Source organism: Schistocerca serialis, chromosome 1, assembly GCF_023864345.2.
Source record: "Schistocerca serialis cubense isolate TAMUIC-IGC-003099 chromosome 1, iqSchSeri2.2, whole genome shotgun sequence".
In the NCBI taxonomy this organism is placed as follows: Eukaryota; Metazoa; Arthropoda; class Insecta; order Orthoptera; family Acrididae; genus Schistocerca; species Schistocerca serialis.
The window spans coordinates 358,152,982-358,169,361 of record NC_064638.1 but is presented as its reverse complement, the minus strand read 5'-3'; the positions used below and the strand labels follow the sequence as shown (position 1 = coordinate 358,169,361).

At 40.1% G+C, this 16,380-nt stretch overlaps 2 protein-coding genes across 2 annotated transcripts in view; both read left to right on the top strand.

Moving 5' to 3' along the window:
* Positions 1 to 5,630, top strand: part of LOC126470241 (biogenesis of lysosome-related organelles complex 1 subunit 5) — a 37,729-nt gene extending 32,099 nt beyond the window's left edge. Inside the window, exons 3-4 of the mRNA XM_050097949.1 lie at positions 5,183 to 5,371; positions 5,463 to 5,630. Coding sequence (XP_049953906.1) covers positions 5,183 to 5,371; positions 5,463 to 5,630 — 357 coding nt within the window. The remainder of the gene's footprint in view (positions 1 to 5,182; positions 5,372 to 5,462) is intronic.
* Positions 5,631 to 5,663: 33 nt separating this feature from the next.
* On the top strand, positions 5,664 to 16,064 carry LOC126470234 (transmembrane protein 199). Its single transcript, XM_050097936.1, has 2 exons — positions 5,664 to 6,075; positions 15,694 to 16,064. The coding sequence occupies exons 1-2, from the start codon at positions 5,664 to 5,666 to the stop codon at positions 15,939 to 15,941; spliced, it is 660 nt and encodes a 219-aa protein (XP_049953893.1). The 3' UTR covers positions 15,942 to 16,064.
* Positions 16,065 to 16,380: the final 316 nt, after the last annotated feature.

Genomic DNA, 16,380 nt, shown 5'->3' with positions numbered 1-16,380 from the left:
CTTTTTGGTTCAAAATGATGACAATACGCGACAGACTGGCTGCGTTCCTCCTCATGATAATGTTGTAGATGACACAGACGGCGCCATTCGGGTATTGCAGTGTTCGGCGGTCAGTTGGTGGGGAACCCACTACCCGCAGATTTATTCGAAAGTTCAATTGATGATGCATTACGGTGTGGGCGGTGCCCACGCTAGTACCATTGGATCTTGTCCACGGTGATTCTACAGTTGTCAAAGACTAAAGCATTTACTTCTGCAACCATTTCTGATAAGCCTGTCCAGGACAAGCATTGTCTTCCAGTGACACGTGCCTTTCAAGGATTCGTTTGTACCATTCCACAACACTTGAACGAATCACTGTACTCACTGTACACAGCCTTCATCCGTTAGTACATTTCAAGGCCTCCAACTCCCTCTGCCACCAAAAATCGAATCACTACTCGTTGTTCCTGCTTACTCACCTGCATGTTCGGTAGTGGACGATAACTTGTGTGACCACCTTCTCTTCAGTGTGAAACCACACTGGCACTATGCAACATCAAACAGTGCACATGTCAGTCTCTACCACTAGATGGTGACACCATATCCGCAGTTACATGGTGCCACCTTATGTGTAAGGCAGAGGTAGATGAACTGACCAGGTTTCATTTGAATGAACCTCATATTTTGTTTTTCCTGCAGGAAACTGACTGTCAGAATGTGTTGATACTCCTGGAAAACCACCATGGCTTGCCAGCAGACAACTCTGCCCTGCAGATAACTTGAAGTCTGTCAATGTAGCCATCTTATACTTTGTGCTACAATATAGATAGAAGTTTTAAGTTAAAAGTACTATTCAGCAGATGGAGAGTATTCATTAAAATTTCATAAAGTATTCTTAGAGAGAAAGCAATTATCAAACAATTGCAGATTAATGTGAGGTCTGGTTGAATTACAGGACAAGTTGGAAAATAAGGAAAAGAATGGCCATATACACACTCACGCACGCACGCACTCACTCACTACAAAGTAGAGGAGAGGTTAGTGACAAAAGCAAAACAGTAAAATGAACAACAGTTCAACAGTTTTCTTTGGGGTTTTGTAACCCAAGCTGGTCTTAAGAAAATTAAAAATTAAAAAAGTAAATTAAATTTTTTAATATAAAACTAGAGTAAAAGCACATTCACATATTGTCTGCACGTACATTTTACACACTTTCAACTGTGTTACATTTTGAACTTTTTTCAATTTTCCCTGTACAATACAGGTAAAACTGTCTCAATTAGGGTTTGCGTTCACAATGAACAGAAATAACTTGGCCTCAGAGTGCTAATTCCTCTCTCTTACAGATGGACCTACTGTTAGGTTTGGAGGAGTGCGCTTTCTTTTCCTATGTCGACCCTTCACTAACAACTGTACAACTTACAATCAGTTGTACAGTGCATTAGCATCCGCGTTGTCACTGTGATTGTTGTACCTTAATGAAGTATGCCTAAGTAACAATGCACATTTTACAACATTGGCTGACCATTGTGCAGTAACATCAGTACTGTTGAGAGTCTACCCGTGACACATTAATTTTAAAGTTTTGTATTTATGAGCAATGAGTGGTCGGAGTAAGAGAAAATTTGTGCCTGTGAATGTGAAACTGGAGGCTTTGATAAGACAAGACAAAAGAGAAACATAAAAAAATGCTGCTGAGTATGGACAGTTGGAGATTGATGTAGAAACAGACAAAATTGAGAAGTTTTCATCAAACAATTGTTCTATTTTGCTTTTAAATGGAAGTCAGTGAAGAAATCTGTGTATAAAAAATGAGGGAGGCTTTGTTCATTTAGTTTAGTCAACAGAGACCAAATGGAAATCCAATATCAGTTCTTGTTCTGCAAGAAAATGCTGTATTTTGTAGAAATGAGTTAAAGGAAGGTGAGGGAAGATTTTATTGCAAGTACAGGATGGTTGGATAGGTGAAAGAAGCGATGCAATGTAAGGCAGCTTGAAATTCGTGGTGGAAAAACCTTCTGCAGTTTCTCAGACTGTTACACAATTTTGTGAGAAATTAAGAAAAAATATACAAGAAGAAATTCTTACTCCTGATAAAGTGTGCAACTGTGATTAAACAGAGCTAAATTATAAATTGCTTCTGTCTAAAATTTGAGCCTTGAAAGAAGAAAAGGCTGCCCCGGGCTACAAAAAATGTAAAGAGAGGTTAACAGTTCTTGCTGCATTGAATGCAAGTGGAGATGATAAACCGAAGCTGCTGGTAATAGGGAAGTATGCTAAGTATAGAACTGTAAAAATATCACTGCTTCTGCACCGCCAGTTACATATGTCTGCCAAAAATCTGCTTGGATCAACAAAAATATTTTTAAGAAGAGGGTTTTTGAAGATTGTTTCAGAAACCAAAAGCTACCTAAAGCAAAAAGTGCTTGGCTTCCAAAGCAATCTCAATGCTTGGCAATGCTGGTTCACACCTGATGAGGAAGAAGTACTATATGACGGTATTCACACATTGTTCTTACCCCCTAATGTGATGAGTTTAATACAGGCTATGGACCAAGGGTTGTGTGTTTATTTAAAAAAAAAAAAAAAAAAAAAGATATAATCATTGTTCGCTTCGGATGCTTCTACACACAACAGAAGGTGAAGGAACCATCAGAGAATTTATAAAAATGGCTACAATAGAAGACAATTTATTGGATAGCCTATTCATGGTCTGAGATAAAGGTGCACAAAAAAGTCTTGGAACCAGATTTTACAAAATGAAATGGATACCTACTGTACAGTTGAAGATGGCCTTCCATTGGCAGAACTGAAGAAAAAGCGGAATTGCCTGAAGAAATTGTACCAGTGTTCTTTCACACCGAGGGTTTGACAGTGCAAAATGTGGCATTGCTTTATATTGAGCAGCAAGTGGAAGCCATTCCTGCTGAGGTCAGACATACCAACAATTAAAGGGAACAGCCATGGGTACCAGGATGGTCCCCTCGTATGCCAACCTATTCGTGGGTTGCTTAGAGGAAGCATTCTTGGTTACCCAGGCCTGCCAACCCAAAGTTTGCTACAGATTTATTGATGACATCTTCATGATATGGACTCACAGTGAAGAACAACTCCAGAATTTCCTCTCCAACCTCAACTCCTTTGGTTCCATCTGATTCACCTGGTCCTACTCCAAATCCCCTGCCACTTTCCTAGACATTGACCTCCATCTGTCCAATGGCCAGCTTCACATGTCCGTCCACATCAAACCCACCAACAAGCAACAGTACCTCCATTATGACAGCTGCCACCCATTCCACATCAAACGGTCCCTTCCCTACAGCCTAGGTCTTCGTGGCAAACGAATCTGCTCCAGTCCGGAATCCCTGAATCACTACACCAACAACCTGAAAACAGCTTTCGCATCTCGCAACTACCCTCCCAACCTGGTACAGAAGCAAATAACCAGAGCCACTTCCTCATCCCCTCAAACCCAGAACCTCCCACAGAAGAACCCCAAAAGTGCCCCACTTGTGACAGGATACTTTCCGGGACTGGATCAGACTCTGAATGTGGCTCTCCAACAGGGATACGACTTCCTCAAATCCTGCCCTGAAATGAGATCCATCCTTCATGAAATCCTCCCCACTCCACCAAGAGTGTCTTTCCGCCGTCCACCTAACCTTCGTAACCTCTTAGTTCATCCCTATGAAATCCCCAAACCACCTTCCCTACCCTCTGGCTCCTACCCTTGTAACCGCCCCCGGTGTAAAACCTGTCCCATGCACCCTCCCACCACCACCACCTACTATGTCCTGTAACCCGGAAGGTGTACACGATCAAAGGCAGAGCCATGTGTGAAAGCACCCACGTGATTTACCAACTGACCTGCCTACACTGTGAAGCTTTCTATGTGAGAATGACCAGCAACAAACTGTCCATTCGCATGAATGGACACAAGAAGACAGTGTTTGTTGGTAATGCGGATCATCCTGTGGCTAAACATGCCTTGGTGCACGGCCAGCACATCTTGGCACAGTGTTACACCATCCGGTTCCCACTAACACCAACCTGTCAGAACTCCGGAGATGGGAACTTGCCCTTCAGTATATCCTCTCTTCTTGTTATCCGCCAGGCCTCAACCTCCGCTAATTTCAAGTTGCCGCCCCTCATACTTCACCTATCTTTCAACATCATCTTTGCCTCTTTACTTCCGCCTTGACTGACATCTCTCCCCAACTCTTTGCCTTTACAAATGTCATGCTTGTGTCTGTGTATGTGCGGATGGGTGGTGTGTGTGTGTGTGTGTGTGTGTGTGTGTGTGTGTGTGTGTGTGTGTGTGTACCTGTCCTTTTTTCCCCCTAAGGTAAGTCTTTCCACTCCCGGGATTGGAATGACTCCTTACCCTCTCCCTTAAAACCCACATCGTTTTGTCTTTCCCTCTCCTTCCCTCTTTCCTGATGAAGCAACTGGTGGTTGCGAAAGCTTGAATTTTGTGTGTATGTTTGTGTGTCTATTGGCCTGCCAGCACTTTTGTTTGGTAAGTCTCATCATCTTTGTTTTTATATATGACTATGGACAGTTTCTTTAAAATGTGACTTTTATTTTTGCAACTTGAAAATGTGTGCCCATACGTCTACATATGACCTGGGTACATACTATATTGTTTTTTATTTATTTTCCTGTGATTATTGTTCTCATTCAACATTTATTGATGATTTACCCATTGATTTAGTGATATTTTCATATTATCTGATTATTTTTTTTTTGTAATTTGATGTAGCCTCAGCCCCAATTAGCTTGAATTACTGGAGCTGTACTGTGTATTTTAGTATCCAGGCAACTTCTAAAATAACATAAGGCTGTCACATTATGTGCTTTCATTTTGCCATGGGTAACATTATATAGTCTCCACTTTGCTCTAGTCTGTGTGTTGTTTGTGACAGTCTTTAGAGTTGGAGTTCAGGGTGGTGCTGTTTTTGTTTTGTCATTAGAAGTTGGGTCTATTTCATTTTTAACCTCAGCTGTAAATTGATTTTGTTTCTGGAAGCTCAGAAGTTCAGGTTCATCTTTATTGTGTACTGAAAATGTATTCTACCTTCAAATTACCTTGGAATTACTTCTTAGTATCATCTTTAGACTTTGAGTTGTTAAGAATTGTCAGTTGTTTTTTCTTGCATTTTTATGTTTTTCTGAAACATCCCTGTTTCTTTATTTTCAGGAGAAGAGATCAGATGGGGAAGTAGAAAAGCTGTTCAAAATACTTGAGTGTGTATCAGAGATTAAAGACACTCAGATTGAGAGAGTAAAATTAGCTTCTGATATTCATTTACCGAATCTGAATGGGAACCTGGAAGTAGCTGTGAGCATGTGTAATCGGATTCTTGAGAAAGAACAAAAACATCGTTCGGTTAGTGGCTACTACTGACTTAGCTTATTTTATTAATTTTAAGTAACTGAATGCTAGTTGTTAATATTTTTCTGTTTCCACTTGTCTTCAGGATACAACATTGGAAGCTAAGAGGGAAATTCGAAAGGCTGAATGGGAAAATTTTATAGAAGATATGGCTCAAAAATGTGCTAAAGTTGATACAACTTTCCAAGAAAAAGAACAAGAACTGAAGAACTTTTACTTAGACCTTGAGAAGAAGCTTCACATAACAAAATAAGAGTTGGCCTGGTTTGTGCAATAAATTGTCAAAATGGGATCCATAAATGATCCTACAATAAAAATAAAACCTTCGAAGAAGCTTGAGAATTTCATAGTAGAGTGCTTAGGAGAGTGCAGTGATGTTTCAGAAGGAATTAAACAGATTCAGCTGGGTGAATATTCAGATAGTGAAGTTTTACTAAGTATTTCGGACATAAAATGGTTATATCAATATCTACAGCATGGAAGTGTACGGAAGGATGGAACAGTGGTTTATATCCATGAGCTCCTGGAAGGTAGTGAAATTAAATTACCGGAACTGGAAGTCATTCCTCGAAATCCAGAGCTAGAAGCAAGAATCCAAAAACTCAAGGTTGAGCAAGCGGAACGTGAATATAAGGCCATGACAAAAGCTGTTGATGGAGTCCGAGTGAGGCTACCGGAAGATTCCATTGGCTATCAGTGTAAGTCAAATTCTGCTCTTGAGTAGATTTTTGCTTGCATTTTGGAAGTTTAGGATTTGTGAAGAGAGCATAATACGTGGACCACACTCAACATGTCAAATATTATGTTCAGTCTTGGATTTTTCCTACAAACTTAACTCTTTATTGTAACAGATCTTTTAAACTCAGTGTCTTCATACCACCTTTAAACAACACTGAAAAAAATCAAGCCACTCTGCTTATCAGCATTTCTTGGCCACTTGTAGTTTCTATCCTATGAAGCTATAAAATAGGCTGCATCATATAAAGAAAATGGTCATCAAACATATGAAAGTTGATTGTGTTTACGAAAATGTTAATTTGAGAAAGTGAGCTTCCTTGGTTTTGACCTGGGTAACATACTCATTTGATTAGTATTTTATTATGTTAAGAAATATCTGGATAATCACTATTTAGAATTGCTGTTCAGAGTCTGGTGTGCACTTACGGGTGAATGTTTCACGATCTCTTAGAAATACATACATATTACCAACTGAATACTTCTTTTGAGTTGAGGACATTATTTTAAGAAAGGTACATATCTTTGTGACACTGTTCTATATAGAGTTCCTGTGTTTTACATTGTTGTGTAATCTTTCTGCCATTTTGTTTTGAAAATATGCTTTCATTTCTACTTTATGCTTAACTATTAGTCACAAATGCAGTTTTAATTTCAATAATTTTAATAAGAACAAAGTCCTCCATCTTCCCTAGATGTTCATATGTGTTCATAGGTAAAGACTACTAATGGAAAGTCCTAGAGTGTACATGTCAAACTAACGTTTCCTTTATATATTCACCTTCTTACATCATCGGACACAAATCCCAATTTCCATTTCGGATCAAATTTTTCATTTATGAAATATTCAGTCAGACTTACAGGTATGTAAACATATTGAAAACTGAAACACACGGTATTAATGTTCCAAAATAATATTTATTTTGTTGTGAACCAGCTTTCAACTTCTAGCCATCAGACAGTAGGAGTGTGGCTTCTGTTGCCAGAGACTGCAGTCATGTGTGCATGAGGTGTGTGTGTGTGTGTGTGTGTGTGTGTGTGTGTGTGTGTGTGTGTGTGTGATCTATTGTTTTTGACTAAGGCCTTGCTAGCCGAAAGCTTATTTGTGACAGTCTTTTTGTTGTGCTCATCTGCGACTCAGCACCTCCGCTATATGGTGAGTAGTAACTTTCCTTCTCAAAATATTGTTATCAGATAGTGTAAGACAGATCAGACAGTACACACAACATTGAGGGCTTCTGACTACGAAGATTATTTCCAAAGATGTGTGAAATTGTAAGATTATGCATCTATATGAGAAACACAAAATAGTGGTGTTTCAATTTTAAATGGGCACAAAACAAGAAATAGTACACCCTGTGATCAAAAGTATCCAGACACCTGGCTGAAAATGACTTAAAAGTTCATGGCACCCTCCATTGGTAATGCTGGAATTCAGTATGGTGTTGGCCCACTCTTAACCTTGATGAGAGCTTCCACTCTCACAGGCATAAGTTCATTCGGGTGCTGGAAGGTTTTTTGGGGAATGACAGTCCATTCTCCATGGAGTGCTGCACTGAGGAGGGGTATTTATGTCAGTTAGTGAGGCCTGGCATGAAGTCGTCATTCCAAAACATCCCAAAGGTATTCCATAGGATTCAGGTCAGGACTCTGTGCAGGCCAGTCCATTACAGGGATGTTATTGTCGTGTAACCATTTCTCCACAGGCCGTGCGTTATGAACAGGTGCTCGATCGTGTTGAAAGATGCAATCACCATCTCCGAATTGCTCTTCAACAGTGGGAAGCAAGAAGGTGCTTAAAACATCAATGTAGGCCTGTGCTGTGATAGTGCCACGCAAAACAACAAGGGCTGCAAGCCCCCCTCCGTGAAAAACGCCACGACACCATAACACCCATGTCCCTGAATTTTACTGTTGGCACTAAACATGCTGGCAGATTTTTGCCTCGCATTCGCCCCACACCCTGCCGTCAGATCACCACATTGTGTACTGTGATTCGTCATTCCACACAACAGTTTTTCCACTGTTCAATTGTCCAATGTTTACACTCCTTACTCAAGCAAGGCATTACACCAAGCAAGGCATCGTTTAGCATTTAGCAGCGTGATGTGTGGCTTAAGAGCAGCTGCTTGACCATTAATTCAAAGTTTTTTCACCTGCTGCCTAACTGTCATAGTACTTGCAGTGGATCCTGATGCAGTTTGGAATTCCTGTGTGATGGTCTGGGTAGACGTCTGCCTATTACACATTATGACCCTCTTAAACTGTCTGTGGTCTCAGTCAACAGGTGAGGTCAGCCTGCATGCTATTGTGCTGTATGTGCTCCTTCAAGTTCCCACTTTACTATCACATTGGAAACAGTGGACCTAGGGATGTTTAGGATCGTGGAAAACTCGCATACAGACACAAGTGAGACCCAATCAACTGACCACGTTCGGAGTCAATGAGTTCCGCAGAGCGCCCCAATCTGCTGTCTCACGATGTTTAATGACTACTGAGGTCGCTGATGCGGTGTACCTGGCAGTAGGTAACAGCACTATGCATGTAATATGAAAAACGATATTATGAGAAGGAAAGTTGCTGCTCACCATATAGCAGAGATGCTGAGTCGCAGATAGGCACAACAAAAAGATTTTTACACTTAAAGTTTTCGACCAATGGACTTTGTCAACAATACACACACATGCGCACGTGCACACACACGACACGCGCACGCACAAGACATGCGCACGCACAACTGCAGTCTGAGGCAACTGAAACCACATTTATGTTTTTGGAGGTGTCCTGATACTTTTGCTCACATAGTGCATGTAATGATGTACTGAATGTTTTATATTCTACAGATATCACTGTAAGTCCCTAATCCTACTGTTTGATTGACCTGAAAATATTGTGCTGCACAAGTTATACAGATATTAAAATCTCTGTACTATACACAAACTGTCTTTAGAATATTGAAAGAGATACAAAGAAAATATGTATCAATATGCCCTTATATTACATTGTATCAAAGATTAAAAGTATATGAATATAAATGGCGAAACAGTACACTAGTTGAGTAGTGGCACAGGCTACTATCGTATAGGGACAAAAACACAGAGGTTGGTGAATGTGATGAAATGGACAAGGGGGAGGGTTGGGAAGTCAAGTTTCTGTAATTGGCGTGTACTGACAGCCAGAATTTGCTGTAGTATTAGTTGTGTGCCTATATTTGATAGAAAATAGTTTGTCTAATATCATAAGAATTAACATTAATTTACAGCATGCTGTACAAAGATGGATCATTGTTTTTTAGTCTCCAGCTCGTTTCATGCTGAGTCAGTCTATTCGTTTTATCCGTATGTGATTGACCTAGTCATAATTAGCCTCTCAAACTGCAGGAATTCCTATACGTTTCACTCTGTAGTAAAGGTGGTGTCTTGTCGTTGTAAGGGCTGTGAACAACAGAATATAAAATAAATATTATTGCGGAACATTAATACTGTGTATTTCAGTTTTTAATGTTAGTTTTTCTTACCTCACAGACCAAACTTATCCTCCTTCAGGTTAAATATGGCACTAACACTTGGTCTCTTCTCATGTTCTGTAGTAAATTTTGTCATATTTTCATAGGCGACCTCCTTCACCAAAATCATGAAATGACTAACTCGTGGCATACTTTCCATCTTTGATCAGTTGGTAATTAAAGTTTCTGTAATTGGTGTGTACTGACAGCCAGAATTTGCTATAATATTAGTTGTTACTAAAAGATGGAGACTATTGCTCTGTTCCAGACTTCATTCATCTAACCCAAGGCCCAATGGATATTACCAAAGCTTGCCATTCAGCGGAAATGTTAGTGCCTCATGAGCTGTTATTAAACACATTTTGGAGCAGATGAGACATTCTCCCAGTGTTAGATTCTCGGCTGTTCATATTCTCTGAGTGCCCTTTACTCTATCCAGTGTTTGTACCCTGCAGATAAAGTAACCCAGACTATTCAGGACACCCTTGTCCAACTACAGCAACTGGGGAAGGTGTCTTTCTACTGGGTACCAGGGCATGTGGGAATTCAGAGGAACGAAAGGGTGGATCGAGCAGCCAAAGAGGCATGTCGTGACCGTCAGGTCTTTTGGTGTGCTATCCCCCTGCATTCTCTCACTTCGCTGTTGAGGTACAAAGTCCTCTGTCGATGGGAAGACGAGTGGCTAGACGTGACCGACAACAAGCTCTGTATCGTCAAGCCCACAACTCGGTTGTGGCGTACTTCCTCCCAGCCACATTGACGGAACGAGGTCCTCCTTACTCGTCATTGCATTGGCCACAGACCTATGATGCATCAGATTTTTACTCTGGCAAGAGGACCCTCTGATGTGTGGTGCTTGTGGCGTACAGATCATGGTGTGCCACATTTTATTGGACTGCATTTTATTTGCTTGCTGACCAGCGGATTTGCCGGCAGATCTGCAGTCTGTTTTATGTAATGAGCAAACTAATGTGGTTCGTGTTTTAAAGTTCTGTGAATTGTCCCACATTTTTAACAAGATTGTGGGGAGATGTTTTTAATGTGTCAACAGGGTGGCTGGCTCACCCAAGTTTTTTGTAAGTGGTCAGCCAGTCACATTTCCCTGTGTTGTTCTTTTAGCTCTTCTGTGTGTTGTTTTCCATCTGTTTTACTTTCTTGATTGGCTATCTTCCCTCCTCATTGGTTTTAGTGCATATGAGAGTGCCTGTGCAATAGGGAGATTGTGTGCTCATTTAGAGTGAATCCGTGTATGACAATTTTAGTTTTTATCCACATTCGTTTATTTCAGTAAATGTCAGGGCGCTGATAACCTCGCTGTTGGATGCCCGTTAGATCCGAAAACACACACACACACACACTCTTGATGCCCTACTAATCAGTGACTATCCCAACATCTTTGGGTGATGTTCATTAAATGATTATCCTTACATTTAGCCAACCACTCGAGCTGATGAAACCCCAGGACGATTGTAAAACAGCTGCACTGAATGTGATCTGCTATTACTTACAAAACATTCAGTTGATCAGGAGTACCAACTTTCTCTAACTAGCGCTAATGACACTCTTACTTATTATAAAAAATTGAGGCTTTTGTGGCGCTTGTTGACGTCTTACCTGTTGGATTCTGTCTCAGGATCTTGACTGGTATTTTGTGATTTTTCTGAGGTTTAACCAGCATGAATGGTTGGTGAAATATCACGAAAATCATTAAATGAACATCAATCAAAGATGTCGAGAAAGAAGTCAATAGCGATATGACTGCATCTTGCATCAAATGTTCTAAAATGTTGGATTTCATATTGCACTCTTCCTCAATGTTCTAGCAGTATAAACAAATTAAATAAAATTTGGTTCAATGCAGGCAGTCAGTGTGCAATTAATTATTTGTATTGTACAAAATTTCATATGAGATGGGTGTCAGTCATGTCATTCCACTGCTGAACTCATTATAACTTCAGTCAGTCAGCCTGTCAGTCAGTCCTGAAAAGGGAATTAGTCACAAAATGTGTTGGTGCTGGGCTTAGAAAGGAAAAAAAAGAGAATTAGTAGCTGAAAACATTATTGATGTAGTTTCAACCGAAATTCATTTCATTTATATGTGCAACTAATTGCCAGATGTTATATGAGATGCAGGTTCAGAATACTTTTTGTTGGCTTTCCTAAGTAATTAGTATCGGAAAATAATTTCCAGAATCAGTACTGATACAGTACCTGCAGCTTTGCACATATTTAAAGAGAAAATTGTTGATAAACTCAGCCAAATTTTCCACCAGTACTTGGCTTAAATTGTCCTACGTATTCAGTTCAGGACCAAGTAGAAATTACTCCTGTTTCTATAGGCTCAGTCCTGAGTAATCGGTTGTCTATGAAATGGCTTGGCTGTAACATGGATCATTATTGATTGCTATAGAGACTGCCTGTCAAAAAAAGTGAAGTACCCAGATGGGGAGGAGGAAATGGAATGAGATGTAACTACACAGGTTGAGAGGGTATGTGACCTTATTTCAGCAGTTAAAATATGAAGTCAGATTAACAGAGAACTTGTTAGTAGGAGCCAACTTGTTGCACACTGCTACCCACTGCCTCCCCTAACTTGGATGTGTGCATCAGTTTCATTGGGAAGGGTGTCATAAAGCCCTGGTATCCTCTCCTGAGGCAAGCAGGCTCACAGCTGTAATAACTGATTGTTGATATGCCTAATATTAAGATGGAGTTGACGTGCAAGTTGGTCCCACATGTGTCGAGGGTAGATCTGGGGATCTTGCTGGCCATGGCAATACCTCAAACGATGGTAACAGTTCATAAACTCACGGGCTGTGAGTGGGTGAGCAGTGTCCTGTTGGAAAAATGGGATTGTGATACAGTCGCATGAAAGGTAACATTTGAGTCTGTGGGATGTCTGTGATGTGTGTTGTGCTGTCAAAGTTCCCTTGATCACTACCCACCATTACCTCATTTCATACCCAATGGCTCCTGAAACCATGGAACCTGTTGTAACACTGCTGTGGCACTTCAAAACATTGGAAGAATTGAACCTGTCCTTAGGTTGTTGCCATACCTGCCACTGATAGTCATCCATGATAGTGCAGAACCGTGATCTGTTGCGGAATTCAGTGTGATATCATTCATTAGCAGTCTGTGCTTTTCAGTCATGGTGCCTCTTCAAATAAAGCTGTTCGTGTTGGGGTGTTAACAACAGTCTACACATGGGATAGTAATTCCAATGTCCAGATACTTCTAGTCTCTGACCAATGGTTCACAGTGAAAGTAAAAAAAATGTAGATTAATTATGTTAAAATTATGAGACAGAATTTCTGGCCAGTGCTTATATTCACAATGAGTGCTGCCTATAGACACACAAAAATATGATATATCCTAGCATTTAGAACTATTAGTCTTCCTTGGGGAGGAGAGAGGGACAGGTTGGGTTGTAAATGATTATAAAAGGGCAGGTCACTTGGACACTAGACTGAAAGGGGCCAACATGTTGTGAGGAGAAGGGACAAAGATAAAACACCACTCAATGATAATAGCACAGGTCATTTTACAAGTGACACCGTCTTTAACAGGATAGGTAATATTAGTGGCTGGACTGCAGCAGGGAGTGTGGGTTTATGAGACTGGTCTTGTGCCTGGATCGTCTGCTGTAGTATAAGTTGCAGGTGCAGGACTCGAAGTTGGGCTGGTACAGGGATGTTATGTAGGTATGTATGGTGGGCGACAAGAAACTGGATGGGCAGTGTAGGTAAAATTTTGGGTATGATGCCTCTCATTTCAGTATACAATGAAAAGACAGAAGACCTGCAAATAACAGTGTGATGTTTTTCAAGTTGTGTGTGATGTTGCTTGTCAGTAGTTGGTTCACATAGTGGTGACAGGAGCAATGGTTGTTGTGTCCATGGTATTTCTGATAAAGCCCTCCCCCCCTCCCCCCCGTTGTTCTAAATGGTGAACACCTTGGGGAGCTCTGCCTACATTTTCTGGCTACAGGTTTGACACACAAATTTCCAGAGCTGAGGACTAGTAAGTGTTGCCAGTCCTCTGTACTGTAAACTCTGGACATGCTGCAGTGACCATTTTGCCACAGGGCAGTAGAACATTGCATGTCACAAGGAAAGGGGATCATAGATTAACTGCTTGGATCATGACGTGGTATAAAACTTTATTTAGCCATATAAAAACAAAAAGCAAAAAACCTTCAATCTCAAGGTGTGTCGTGTATGAGGCTTACCTAGACAAATGGGGCTTTGTCTGGGTGGACACTTTTCCCCTTACTGCTCTTGGTATCGAGATGGAACCATTGAACTTTTCAGTCACCTCCCAGTGCAATGGGAGTACTGCTGAGGGCTTTCTCAACATCCAACACAGCAACAAGACTCCTGTAACCAATCCTCCTGGAACAGGAATTAGTCCAAATACTTCAGTAGTAGAACACATGCTGCCAGGCAGAATGCGTTAAAAACACTTAGTTCTGTCAAGCACCGAACCTCCGGGCAGTAGAAAATTAATGGGTTCAGGACACGTGATCCTGTAAGAGGACCCTCCAGTGTGTGGTACTTGTGGTGTGTGCATCACAGTGCAGGATATTTTAGCAGGCTGTTTTATATTCAGATAAGAGGGCAGCAGTTAATTTACTAACAGATTTGTCATTATGTTTTAGCTGAATGGGATGAATGTAGTGCAACTTTTAAGGTTACTTTCAATGTCTGATTTGATCCTTAAAATTTTAGGGAGAAATTTTTAATGGTGCCAGGTTTTTTGGTGTCGTGGGGGGAAAAATAGAGCAAAGCATTTGTTTCTAGATTAGCTCTACAGGTAATGTCTGCCTGTGGAGGAGGCTATAGCACGGTCATCAGGATATTCAGAAAACATTCATTTCCCACTGCAGATGCTGTGTTCGGAGTGGCTTGGTGGAATTTGTGGAGGAGCATGGGTGGAGAGAGGTTGGAACCTCTTAAGACAAGGTTCAATGTGTGATTTTGGCTTACTTTGGTCATTACGGAGAATGGTGAAAAAACACTTAAACACTTTCACTGAAGAAATGCAGCTCATTGAATGTCCAGCATGGTTAAATCTTGTTTTAGGGCTGCAGGAGACTACTGACTTCTGTGTGGATCAGGTTTCTGGTAGATAGTTTGATAACTATGTTGGGAGGTGGGAAGTGCATTTAGAGTAATGTGTTTAATGCGGGTGGAGGAAGTTTGTGGATGTGTGAAAGGTGGAGTTGGTTAACAATGCATGGTCGGAAACCTATGATGTTGGATGTGACTGTTGGGCCCTTTGATGGCTGTTAAACAGGTGAGAGTAGGGGATAAATACCTTCTATATCCCACTAAGATATTTTGAGAGTGCAGTTCCAGCTGTTGAAGGGCAATGGGCCTAATCTCAGATATAGGATGCAGGAAACTTCTCACAAAGTAAAATAATTTTGTAATAAAAGCAGAGGCTGTTAGGTAAGGTCTGTGGTTGGTGGTGAAATGGCATAGTACGATGTCTTTAAGGAATAGGGAATGACAGAATTGGAAGGGTGAAAGTATTTGCAAAAGTGCAGATGGCAGAAGAGTACATGCAAGAGGATTTTTGTTTTGGATATTTTACATTTCCAAATGTTGGTTAAATGTCCATGGTTATTGGGTGGTGCTGTTTGGAGCCCAAGTATGTTGGAAATGCAATTGAAAATGCAAAAAACCAATAAGGTAAATAATTATGAAAGAAGTTATTGTTGTGATAATAGAAAAGGGACTGAAATTGCTTAAAGAGGGAAGAGGACAGTATAGAATCTTCACAGTTTAAAAAGATTGTGAGCGTGCTTAAAGATGTGTGAGACACTGTGTATGAGAACATAATTAAATATGTGCGATCAAGAAGCTGAGGTTGGTAGCTTGAGCCGAGGTAATATTACACAGCCAGAATCCTTTCTTCTCCCCACCCCACCCCACATACAGTAACTGAGTAGGTGGCCTGGAAAAAAGTGGTAGCATGTTCTAAACTTAATATTACAAGTTTTTTTGTAAATCATGTTTTGTATAAAGGTATATAGAGATTAATTTCTTTATTTTATTATTTTTTGTTGCAGTGAAGCAGATAAACAGACAGCTAATAGCTGTTCTCCAGTTTGTATTTTCTGTGATTGCTGCCTTTGTTTTTGGATTTTTGGGAATCCAGCTGATTGTGGGAGAACTGGATTTTGGTTTTCGCCTTCTGTTAGGTGTAATTTGTGGACTTATTGTTGCTCTTGCTGAGATATATTTCCTTGCTAAAAAGCTCAGTGAAGAAGATATTTGTGAACCTGATCTTACACATGGTAAATTGCACCAGGAATAAAAACTGTTTGTTAATCATGTTGTCATTGTAGTACTCATATTTATAAACAAATAATAATTTATATTGTGTGATATGCATCTAATAGTATTGTACAGAATAAAATAAAATGTAATTTAAAATTAACATTCCCTTCTTCCCTTTACTTGCTAACTTACATGTAAATTCATTGCATCTGTTCAGAGATATAACAGGAACGTTAAGACTTTCTTGTTATTGATGTTAAATGTTGTTATAAATTCCCTTGATTATGGCATAATGAAGGTTATAACAAATATTACGATGTCACAAGAAGATCCCCTAACATAAGTGCAGTGTTGTTCAACAAATATGAGTATTTAAAGTAAGGCTTTCACCTGAAGAAAAAAAAAAATCATGGCTAAATAAATAAAAACTTAAGTGTAGGCGTTTAAGATTTATTTCTTTAAAATATTATCTGCCA

Excerpts from the sequence above, each read along its gene's own strand:
- LOC126470234 (XM_050097936.1), top strand. The coding sequence starts at position 5,664 with ATGGGATCCATAAATGATCCTACAATAAAAATAAAACCTTCGAAGAAG. Across the intron at positions 6,076-15,693 it reads AGATTCCATTGGCTATCAGT|TGAAGCAGATAAACAGACAG; the intron begins GTAAGTCAAATT and ends TTTTTGTTGCAG.